Here is a 13001-nt window from a genome sequence, read left to right as displayed (position 1 = left end):
TGTTTGTGAGATATACATATATTTCAAGGACTAATAATACTATTGTCCGACACGATTGTGTTATGCATCCTTGAAATTTGAAATCGTCCAACATGTCACAAGGATGGCCAATACTTTAGGCCTAGAGTGTAAATAAGGTTTCATGCCCTGCTGATTAGGACAGCGAACTTATCCACTTTTGTTGCGCCGGCCGGTCCTGCTAATATCCATTAGCTGGGCATATTCTATTTACAACTTGCCTAAATGATTCATATCGCATTGATATGGGATGTTTACTATAAATACTCACTTTCAAATCATCATTTATTGACATAAAAGGTCTTTGTATCAATGACCTTTGACCACATGTTTTTCGTTTAGTTTATCGATATCCCTCATACTAGCAAAGTTTTACTCCTAGCCTTTTTGCATTGCTCTAATGTGAATATTTTCTTTTATCACAGCGTACAAGCTCTTTAGACATGAAGACTGTTCTCGTGAGACAACAAGGTTTACCAAGTGTGTGTGTGTGAAAAGTGACTACAATACCTCATAATACAAAGTTACTAGACCAGTTACTACCTGCCCATACTTGTGACCAAATTTAGCAGTCATACTTACTTGTTAAGTAGATGTCATCAGGAAACATGTAGCCACAAGCAAAAAACAGAAAATACCATATCCGTGAAGAAAGAGTAGATGACACAATAAAAAAATTAAGTTTTTGTGTTGCTTTTTGACATATTTCATGTTAATTTGCATTTTGGTTTCTAATATGAAGCATTTAAGCTAGATGTGCATCATATGTTGTTGAGTATACCCCTCGAATGTATATGGTCCAAGGTACAATTGCTCCAAGTCATGACCAGTTGGTAGAAACCGATCTAGGCCTGAACTAAGATAATCAGTGTAAATGCGATTCGTAGGAAGCAGTAATCCTTCATCTTAGTAGGATTTATAGGTACAAACATAAAGCCTAAGATATCCTAGCCGACTAAGTAAAATTGAGTTTATCCTAATATATAGGCTCACAAATAGAATTAACCTTAATCTTGAACAATTCAAGCGCGCGAGTGTATGCAAGTTTTTGCATCATAAATCGTGTTCAAAATAGCTTTTTAAGTTAACTCTTTGAATACAGGAAGTCATGATTGCCTATTTGAGTCATTCGCACAAAAAACCTGTCTAAAGGCTTGCGCTAGTAGCGTGAGGAAAACATTTGTTTTGGCTGATAGAGTTAACAGATAGCCCAAAATTTCCCACCATAAGCGGTCATCAGTTCATTTTTTTTCCGTTTGAGAAAAGATGAAAAAAAAATCTACACCACAGCTTAAGCATACATATCCAGGACCAGCTAGAGAAAACCTTTGAGATTGCACTTCAGATTTGTCTTATAATGAATGGCATTTCCAGTTGTGGTATTGGTTTTGAGTATTTCTACGGATCTTTGGATGTCGCAAACTTTTCATTTTATGATAGGACCTATACATCTACACCGCAGAATACCATGATTCTGGTTGTACTAATATAAGTTCCCCTTCTGCTAGTAGTGATAACTTTGATAGTTCTTCTATAGAATGTGTTGATTGTGAAATACTTCAGGTTAAAATTTCTAGGACAAGAACCTTTGCTTTCATGGCAAATAATAGAATGTATGTCAAAAAAAACCTGTTGGGCAGAAATTAATTTCAACAAAACAAAGTTTCTTATCAAAATAATCTAACTCCATCTTAGAATAATTTCAACGAAAAAAAATCAATAAAAAATGCTATTGAGCATGGCATTTGGCTATTGGCACATAACATACATACAGTAATACCTTGGAATACAAGCTTAATGCCTTCCGAGACCGAGCTCGTATGTCAATTCACTCATATCTCAACTCAAATTTTTTCTATAAGAAGTAACTAAATACCAATTAATCTATTCACACCCTCTAAAAAGCCCTAAAGACAGGATATTATGATAGAAAAACATGTTTTAATTGTTCTAATCCGCCATTTGCGCTCATAATATAGCAAATACCTATCTAGTGGCTCTGATATGATATAAAATGTGAAATTTACAATACTGTTTGGAGTTCCTACCTTCCAGACTAATGGTAATGGCTAACAGCAGTGTGAGAAAGTCTTGACGGCAACACATTAAGTACGCTACATAATTTTGACACTTGGTAACACAGCATATACTTGAGATTTAACTTAAACGAACTTATCATACTATACACACACTTAAAAATGAGTTTTAATTTCATGCTAAACTAAGCTTAATTTTAATTTTATTTTCATCTTCGGTTTTTCTTCTAGCTTGGCTCTTTTCACCTCGCGTTTTGACTCGCTTTCATCCTCACCTTTAGTCAGGCTTTTTAAAACTTTTTCATGCTGATCTGATCAGAAAGACCAAGCGATCTCGTAAGCGGCCTCTCAAATACTCAGCAACCCACTGGCCGGATCAAGAACCGTGTCATATGCTCGTATCTCAAATTTGTTTCATATCTGAATACAAATCTTTGCATAGAATGATCTTTGTATCTCAAATCACTCGTATATCCGAACACTTGTATCACAAGGTATTATTGTACAAATTAATAGAATGGTTTTAACAATAGATCTCATAAGCTTTCCTAATAATCACTCTATTTGACTTATTTGAGCCTTTTGTTTTCTTCGTAACTTGGTATAGGAAACCACTGAACACTAGCTAAACAATGATGGCTCAGTACATATTTATCTATATGGCCAATCGAGTGACTCAGCACCTTCTTCTTACCTTACCTATCGTGAAAGTAAACATAACGCTTAGTTGTTGCCGTTAAAATGAAACAAAAAGGCCTTGGCTTTTTAATGTAAATCATTTAAAAGAATGAAAATATCTTCCAAAATTATGATATATTTTTAAAATATTTTCATGAAAAAATTACATTAGCCAAACTTTTACTATAATAAGAGCAATGCCAATGCCAATCTGTCCAAAGCCACGGTTAGATGTTGGGAAATAGGTTGTATCGTATTCGATTCCAACCCGTAATAGTATAATAGTGCCTCTTTTATAATGTTGTAGAGAGCTATATGTATGTAATATAACCTAAAAAGCATTTTGACTTTTAAAGACGATTCATTCAAAATAAAAAATATGCCATGACATGTAGAATATAAAGAATATTTATTTATGTAGCCTAATTGCTGTCTCTAATGACCTGATGAGTACGTATATCTGTTTAGGGCCAAACTAGAAGAGGGCCGAGTCAAAAAGATTTTTATGATATGAAAAAAGTTAAGTGTATCAGCTAATCTCTACTAGAGTAAGAGCCATGTGCATTTGTCTGAAGTCATGCTTGGTGAAAAATATTGCATCATATGGGATTAGAACTCATAAACATAATGCAGCAGATATCACAAGCTGAATGGTTATTTCCTTCGTCAAGAGATATGTTAACTCAGATGTCCTACTCAAAGCATGCCTATAATAGTGCCTCTATCATAATGTTGCTGAGAGCTGTGTGTACATGGTAGAGGCTAGAAAGCATAATTTTTGTTTTCAAAGAAGATTCATTCAAGTGAAAACGTCTTATAACATGTTTTTATTAATGCCAATCTATATAGAATATGTATTTATATAGTTTTACTGCTCTATCTAATAGTATAGTGGGAGACTACATATGTCACTTACTGTTATCAATAGTAAAACTAGTTGTTCACCTAAATGAAGTCATTACTTTAATTGGTCTATATGAACCTTTGTACTAGTAGCACTAAAAAATCTATGTTCGTTATGGTGTTTACTAATGTGGTCAGGGGCGGTTCTAGGAAAAAATGTGTGTGGTGCAAAGTTTGTGTAAAATATGTAGGGTGGGAGGGGGTGTGGGGGTGGGGTAAGCGCACCCCCTTTTCGCCTGGCCACACGGAACTTTTTGAAATTTAGGCATCTGAGACTGAAGGAAAGGTGTGTTTGCACCCAAAACAGTGTAATCATTTGCTTGCGGCAAACAACAAATTTAGAGGTAAAAATTTACATTAGATATGATTAATTAAATTGATGTTTCATAATGTTTGTTATACTATGTATATCAAGATTAAATGTAAACAGAAAGTTAACAAACAATTGCAGAAATAAGCCATCATTTCTGCAAACTACCATGAAAAATGTTTTGTAGTATTAGCTACACAATGATGTTCTTATAAAACAGACACAGTAGGGCATACTTTTTTGGAATTGTGGTTTTGTTGTTGAAAGAAATGATCCAAAGTTCGTTTAGGGGCCTTTCTTCTGAGACATTTTGCTTTTAAAATTGCTTGTAGTACTTCTTTCAAAAAGGTTATGGCTCAATTGGGGATGTCTATTGGGACCAAACTTATTCGTTTATAAGCTAAACAAATTCAGGTCAAGGTTATTAAAACTTGATCGTTATAATGAGCCCTACCAGGCTGTTTTTTTAATTTCCTCCCAACGCAATTTCTCAGTGAAATGAAATTCACTCAATTCTTGATGGATTTTTAATCTTTTTATTTTTTTTGCCATATTTAGGTTGGTGCATTTGCACCATATGCATCACAGTAAATCTGCCCCTGGTGGTATTACTTTTTTGGCAATGATCAGTAAGTATTCTAGCTGGGTGATTTGGGCAAAAATTTTGCTAAATTAATTTTTGCTGTTAGGGTTTGCCATTAAAAATAAATCGCCAACTTTAGAAAATTTAGGTTAAAATTAGTTAAGAACATTATTAATTATCTTAGTTTTACTACATCCTTCCTGTTGCCTATTTTTTCTTGAATCCTTATACAGTTGACCCTCGCCATACGATTTTAATTCGTTTCAGTGTTGGCATAGCAAGGCGAAATTGTTATATAGAGTGATGTAGAAACCCTTAGTAATTATCTAATGCAAACACTCCTGGTAAAAAACATCAAAGTTTTATATATACGTACTCTACATATTAAAAATTAGTAACAAAATAATATATTCACTACAGTTAACTACAGTAACTTTAGCGTATTTAGTGGTTGTTATCTGCAATAAAACGTAACGTTACAATGTAGGCTAATATGTGCAGTACGTGCCGCAGGGAGTTCATACTTTCGAGACAGACATTGACCATAAACATTGAATTTAACTTAAATGCATTTATCTTACTAAACACATACATAAAGCTGAGTTTTAGTTTGTATTTTTTACTATTTTACTGAAATTCAACTTTTTCATTGCTAAAATTTGTGAGATCGAAAGAGGTCGAGTATCATATTTCTTTCATTCATTGTTTGAGGGATCTCGGTGAACAGCATATCGACATATTTCTTATTCCAAAGTAATCAGCAGACCGACTGCCAAATTTGAATTTCGAAAAAAAAGTTTTTTTTTGCATGGCGAAAAATATTTCATATGACAAAATATTTCATATGGCGAAAAATATTTTGTATGGAAAGGGTGAAAAATCAGTGTTTTACATTGCTGATGAAAATTGTATAACTGGGCCATCATAACCCGAGGGCGTAAGTTTTACAGCATTTATCTATTAAATGATCCAAATTGAGTAGGGCAAGACTATACCTTTACCAAATTTGTCATTAAATAGAACAGGCAGGTTTTGGCCGTACTGATGGGTGTCTGTTGAAACTTGCTAATTTTGTTTAAATAGACCACTGTTCCTTTGACTGGCTCTATGCTGTTCATACTAGAACAGCAGCACTTAGAAGCGTCTTTGGGGCTGATAAGATGTGAACTTCGGCAGATTAACAAACACAAAATATCAAAACATGTGAGCTGGCTAGACAAGAGCTCCTTTCAATGAATATAGATATAATATGCGAGATGTTTAGGATATGTTGCAATGGAGGCTATGGGATCATTATTTGGCATCGGCCTATGGCGGCAGACGCATGAGGCAGCGTGTTGAGGTTCTACTGCACAAACATGTTTTGGTTTAGGCTACAACTTTACAAATATGTATTTTAGCTGCTAAATAAACATAACCCAAGTTCTTTAAACAATTCAAAGCTCCTTTTGGAAAGAGATGAACTGAAGCTAATTTATGTCTGAGAAAAGCATGACGTTCTGAAAGGTCATGCAATCAGATGGCATGAAAATAAAAACAAACATACCCTGTGACTGTAACATGTCATGGCTCATACTCACCTCATTATTACCTTGCCTGGTAGAGGGAATACCTGCTGAGTGTCAACAAGTGTAATCTTTTGGGCTATTGCTAATGTCTGTGCAAAAAAATGTAGAAACTCTCCTTCACAGGTTTCATAGTTTTAGTGTTTGAATTCATTATAAAAATATCGTTCTCTCAATTTTGTAGCTTTTCTAAATTAAAATTACTATATGCCTAATGAATCAACGTATACATTCCAGATGTATGCCTAAACGTACTAGGTTTAAGTCTTGTATAAATTTTTTTTGCTTTGATGACGCGACAATACCTTTTCTTTATTGATGTTCCGTGGCACCAAATATAAAACATGTTTTCTATAAAATTGATGATAGATTTCCCAATAAAAGTATATATACAATAGATGCAGTATTTACAGTCTTTTGCATGAAGGTGCTCAATATTAAAATAGAGCAATGTAAAATTAATTAGTATTTATTAATGATGATTGTTGCTTTGTAGTATGAAACTATTGGTTATAAAATTGTTTTAAACTTAACTTACACTTTCATCCTCATTACATATACTAGCTGTGCTATTCGGTGTTACCCGGTCTTAAAAATCATCTTATATTCAATGAGAGGTAATGAGAGTTGCCTTCCACTTGCTATTAGCTTGGCACATTGCCAATGGATAATTTGAGTAAGCTTACTAATAAGAGCTACTGCTTCTCATGATGTTACATCATCACTTTGCGTCGTGATGGAGAGCTGTAGCGTATTTGCTGCCATATAGCAACATATATCGCCTTATGAATCTGTCAAGCTCGTGTGGTTGAATTAGTAAGGCAATCGAACTGGTGAACCCGAGGGACTGAGGTCAAATCTTCTGTGATACGGATTCTTTATTCCAGGATTTTAATAGCTATAGCTGGAACAGCACACATACTAACTTTGAGGATTATATATATATACTAGCTGCGTTGTCCGGGTAATAAAAAAATCTTTGGACAGAAAATTGATTTGTATTTAACATATAACAACATTTGCCACTCTAACTTCAAGCTACATATCATGAGAAAAGTGTTTTGTGCAATTGAAATAAATTAAGAGGGAAAATAAAAACAACTGTAAAGTTTTCAAACTTTTTCAAACAACTGTAACTTTCAAACTTCATATCATGAGGAAAAGTTTTTCAAACCACTGTAAATTTAAAAGTTCATAACTTTCAGCGACGTACAGCTTTTAATAACGTACAGTGGAACCTATTCTAGTGGAACTGTTCTAGCATTGCTAACCGAGTTTTTCGAGATCCGAAACAATTTTTCCCATTAAAATAAAATTATGTAGATCTTATTCCGTTCCAAGATGAGAAAAACTTGGGTAAATTTGGAGATATAATTTGGTAAAGTATTTTTTTCAAAAATTTACACCATAATCTGTACTGTATACTGCATACTATAAATAGAAACGGATATATATAGATCGTGTTTAATTTTAATAAAATGTTTTATATTTATGATGATGGAAAAAGAAAGCAAAAGTAAACATTTCGTATGTTTGACTTTTAAAACATCCAAAGCATTAAAGGTTAAAATACAATACTAAAAATTGCAAAAATAGATAATGAAACAGCAAAAAATGCAACAGATAGTTACATCAAAAGTCGTAGGAAAAAGTGAATATAAACAACAATGGCCTGTTTACTGTACATCTTTAAAGAATACTCATCCTCCAAAACAGTTTAGGGTAACTCGACTGGAAGGGTTATCTCCCTAGCAAATGTCTTCGGTAGAGGAGGCGTCCCACATGGCTTCTCCCTTTTTGTAAAAAATTTATGAAGCGTAAAATGCTTATCCGTTTCCAAGCGTTTCCGGAGCTTTGCTGATTGCAATGCACATGCTCTAGTTTAGTCGAGAACCGAATTCATGTTCAAGCTCCGAGGCAAACAAATCTCAAAATCTTTGGTGGAAAACCTAAGGCTAAAATAATTAGGCCGCCCATGCTGTATATTTTATATGAAAGCGTATCTGATCACTGTTGTGCAATCTGGTTAATGCATGATCTAGCTCAGTGGTAGAACATCCGAATAATACACTCGTCGATGCGAAAATCGACGTGAGTTCAAATCCATCAGAATGTGGAATACCAAGATTTTAAGATCTATAGCCGGAAAACCGACAGATGACAGAAACAGACGACAGACAACATACTTTGAGAAATATATACAGTCAAACATGGATAACTCGCCCTCGGATAGCTCGAACACATGGTTAACTCGAACGGTTTCTTCGGTCCGTTCCCACGTAATGATAAGTTGCTTTAGATAACTCGATCTCAACTTGGTTAACTCGAACAGTTTTTTGCCCAACGGCTACCGAAACGGTTGTTATCGCTTTAGAAAATCACTTTATTCCAAGCCATAGAGGTGAACCTCAACTTTTTGTAATTCATAGGCGTCATTATTACCACCATCTGCAAAATATTTTTGTCAACGAATTTTCTAAAGGTTTGGTGAAATTTGATTTTTAAGAAACATGTGCTTAGCAATGGCCCTTCGGAAGCAAGGAAAAGTGAGGTAACCTTCGCATAAACTTCAAGAAAAATCGGCAAAATTGATCTTGGTTAAAACGCTCAGAAGAAAAAGATATCTTTTCTTCTGAGCATTTCAACAACGATCAAGTTTTGCCAATTTTAATCTAAAAAACGTCCTGGCAATAACATCACCTCAAACAACAAACCAATCTCAAGTGATAGAAACATTTCTATACTTTTTGATAAAAAAGTTTTAAACTTTACATTAGAAGCATTTAATTTAAAACAAGCCATTTATGCTTTTGATTTATATTCTAGTTTGTATCTGTACATGTATCTACTAATAAATAAGTAAATATATGGACTTGTGACAGTGCTCTGATAACTTGAACGCTCTGATAACTCGAACACTTTCGCTCGGTCCCGTGAAGTTCGAGTTATCCATGTTTGACTGTATATATATATATATATATATATATATATATATATATATATATATAACTGCATGATACTTTGCATATAAAAATACTAAAAATCTGATGTCACTGCTCAGGTAGCATTATTTTTGTGAAAAGTCAAAAAACATTGTAATATCCTATTCTACTAGTCGCTATTTGTGTGTGCATCAAGAGTCGATTGATGGAGAGATTCTGATTGTCCTATTTAAGTTAGGTGGTTGAATATACAGTTTTCGTAGCAAACTTTTTTTCAAAAGAACTGCTAGAAAATTTGAAGATGTTTTTATAAGGTTGCATATTCGATCTTTAACAAGCCATTTATATTTCCAGCAAGCAAAAATAGAGGAATCAAAGTTAGGCATATCTCCATAATGATTATAATGAATTATAATCTTTCTGGTGCGTTCAAACAGCCAAGATCATATAATAACTTAAATAAACGAATAATTTGTACTTATTGATGAATAGTTTTACATGCTCGTAGCCATTTGCATCGCTTCAAATCGCTGCATATGGATGTGAGCTATTGTCACAGTTACTCGGCATAATTAGCAATTTCAGTAGATATTGCATATCCACTGAAATTGCTAATTATAACAATCTCGATTCCATTTCATTCATTTCTACTGCTAGCAAGTTTTGTTGAAGATTGGCTTGCAACTAAGATGACAGCATGCTGTCACGCAATTGATTAATTATATGCAGCAGTGTGTGAAATAAACTGGACCCTTTGTTGGAAAACTAAAATTCTCATTTACAGCATTATTACTCATTGTGAATTTAGTCAATAGCTATAAATTATATATTAAATTATATTTCAAATATTTGAACCAAACGGCTGTACAATTATGTTTTTGAATGATTATGTAGGCTAAATTCTGAACATTTAAGTTTTTAATGGTAACAATCTGTACAGATATGATCACATTACATACATTTTTATTTCCTCATTTCAAGTCATATACATGCATAGACTGTTATCTTCAAACATTAAAAAATGAAATGTTGAGAATTTAGCATACGTAATCATTTAAAAACAATTTCACATTTGTCTAGTTTATTTGATATCAGGACAAAATGACAATTGATTTAGTTTATAATTTATAGCTATTGATATTATCACACCACATAGGCTACAGTTTCATTTGCTTATTACATGTCATATACATGTATTTGTTTTGCAAAAACTAAAAATGTTATTAATATCACAAATCTTTGGTGATATATATTAGCTAATAATGTTTTCATGATACTACATGTTAATAGAAAATCCAGTAAGGATGTCAGGACTTGTCAATCCTCTTGTTCAAACTACTCATCAACCTGACACATGGTTTCGTAGCGGCAGTATATGGCCACAGCGAATATCTGCACTAGACATTGGTGATGCATTTCGTCGGTGTATAAGCTGACAACAAAGGCAATATCTTGAGACTATATCATAATATTGGCATTTGATAAAGTTCGCAATAGAAACCAAACCGAGTAACTGCATTTGTTTAAAATTGCTAATACAAAACTAGGCAGAATCTAATTGTGTGAAAGCTGTTAGGATTCATCAGGATTCGTTTTTGAGGGTATAAACAGACAACTTGATATTGTAATACAAATGTTTTCATGGCACGGTTAATCCACAAGGTTGCATCATCAGCAAGATGTTAACGACAAAACTCTACAAGTCATCTGAGTTTTGTTACCACAAAACTGGACTGTACATTTTTGCCGAATGTTTCATGCTTGCAAAAAACGGACCCGCAAATTGGCAAGTAATGCCACACAAACTATTCCATTTTAAACATTTTTCATACTTAAGTCATTCTCATTTGGATTTGAGTAGTCCCTACTGCGTCACTATGACCTCTGGTGTTGAAATCCATATCTTTTTCAACGAAGTACTGGCATTAATCCACTACATTCTTATGTCCATTGAAATGCTCCAACTCAGCATGATCCACATCGTAGTAATTGTCTTCCATATTCACTTCCTGTCGAAAGGAATGATTGATCCTTTGCTCGTTACTGTTCCCATTGTTTGAATTCTATCAACATCAGGTAGTGCGTGGCTGTAGGTAGAAGTCACTGATGAAATAGTTCAAACAAAGGTCGACCTTGTTTCAGCATCTTTTGAGGCCAAGCACCTCATTCACACTCGGCAAATACAAACTATCTGACTGTCTGTTGGTAGTGTAGGGTACCAACGTGTTGGTACGTGTAGGTGCTCGATTGCTCTAGCGGCAAGACTATGCATCTATAGTGTCTGGATCATTCCAAATCATTATTTTGTTGATGCAAGCTGAATTTAAATGCTAGGTACACATATTTCCAGCTGTTAAACTTTCTTTTGCTATCATTTGAGAGTAAATATACCCAGTCGTGAAGTCTCAAAACTCAGGTGATGAAATGTTTTAAGTTGGCAGCTTTCAACTTATAGCTGATTTAAGAAAATTTGATACTTTCAAATCTGTGATGAAACAACAGAAGCGTACATCATCTTTATTTACCCTGTCTACATCGCTCTTGTACCCCGTACATGTACCATAACAAACACTTTTCCAATCTAAATACGTCTGTAGACGGTCTGTGTACAGATAGGAGTCTCGCGGGTAGCATTTTCAAAGGAGCAGCGTGAATGGATGCCGCATTGAAGCAGCTATGGCTTACGCAATAAAACTAGGTGGAAAAACATTACTCAATGTTAATGTTGACACCCATCGTGTTGTGCTTGGATTGACACCTTGTTAGCTATTGGTCAATCGCTTGCAGCGTGTATTCGTAAACGCTGATAGGCCTGTCGAATGACTATACATAAGCGTCGCTGCTGCCACAGGATGAAAAGACGTTAGTTTATTGTCAGTTTTCGGTTAAGGATGCTGCTGTACGACAGCCTTTTCATGACTAGTCACAAGTATGGAACATATCTTGGTTTTTATAATTCATCTGGTAAGTGTGAAGAGTCATGGAAATCATGGAGATGGGATTGTTTTATAAGATTGCCCTTCTTACAAGTGTTTTCGTTCAACTCAGTAACTTGTAGATCTTAGTACATATTCTTATTATATTACTTTTTCTTTTAACAAGGGCTTTTGTTCAATTTAGTAACTTTCAAGTTTTAGTATGTATTCTTGTTATATTATATATCGGCAGACTTGGCACCTGGTTTAATCTTTTGCAAGCAAGCCTAACCAGTAATAGCATTAGATCTGACTTGTTGGAAACCTACTCACTTATACAGCAAAGCGTACATGAAGTTTATAGGTTCTACCTTGATCTAAATCAGTGCATCAGCAATTTAGTGTTCCTTATTAGGTAAATTTACCATGACTGATGCAAATAAACTCAAGAGTTGGGAGATGCTTTTGGGTACTGCACACGCCTCTGGGCTGCACATATCGGAAGAATGCCTGCATTAATCATGTTCTCTCCCGTGTCACCTCATCTTACTGACTCTATTAAACCTCTCTCGCTTAGCATAGATTAATTCCAAATACATTCATCTCCCAGGGTTATGTCACACTAACATCAAGCGAGTACCTTTTTCTCCTAGCATGTAGTTGATCTTCTAAACTGATGAGTGATGGTAACCCAGCGTGATTGTGATAGCAATAACTCTTTGCAAGACCGTGTGAAATGTTTTTACATTTTGTATATAACAGTGTTGGACAAGTCTCTCCAGATCATACACAGATAGGTACTGGATGTGATAAAAGAGGTCGAAATTCCAGATTATGACATATATATACCAACCAGGATATTGTCGCGTTCTTTGCATATACTTTTTATAACATAGATGTACCTTAGTATACTTCTTTGGAATTACATGTAGATATGTCTTACTTGTTTTCATGCCAGAAAGTGACCGTTATTTCTTTTGATAACAAAAAATTGCACTTTCAATCGTAATTAAGAATCAATAATAGCGGCACAGACGTCAACCAACGCAAC

General features: G+C 34.4%; 1 protein-coding gene across 3 annotated transcripts in view; it reads left to right on the top strand.

Annotated features, from left to right (window-relative positions):
* Positions 1-13001, top strand: part of LOC137396371 (DNA-binding protein RFX7-like) — a 57510-nt gene that overhangs the window by 10876 nt on the left and 33633 nt on the right. For 2 of the 3 annotated variants that reach the window (XM_068082619.1, XM_068082621.1), the window contains exon 1: positions 11876-11999. The exons of the other annotated variant lie outside the window; for it this stretch is intronic. In XM_068082619.1, coding sequence (XP_067938720.1) covers positions 11927-11999 — 73 coding nt within the window. In that variant the 5' untranslated portion in view covers positions 11876-11926. Of the gene's footprint in view, positions 1-11875; positions 12000-13001 lie in introns of those variants that run through there. 3 annotated transcript variants of the gene reach the window in all.

Source organism: Watersipora subatra, chromosome 5 (assembly GCF_963576615.1).
Source record: "Watersipora subatra chromosome 5, tzWatSuba1.1, whole genome shotgun sequence".
Lineage (NCBI taxonomy): Eukaryota > Metazoa > Bryozoa > Gymnolaemata > Cheilostomatida > Watersiporidae > Watersipora > Watersipora subatra.
This window is presented reverse-complemented; position numbering and strand designations above follow the sequence as displayed.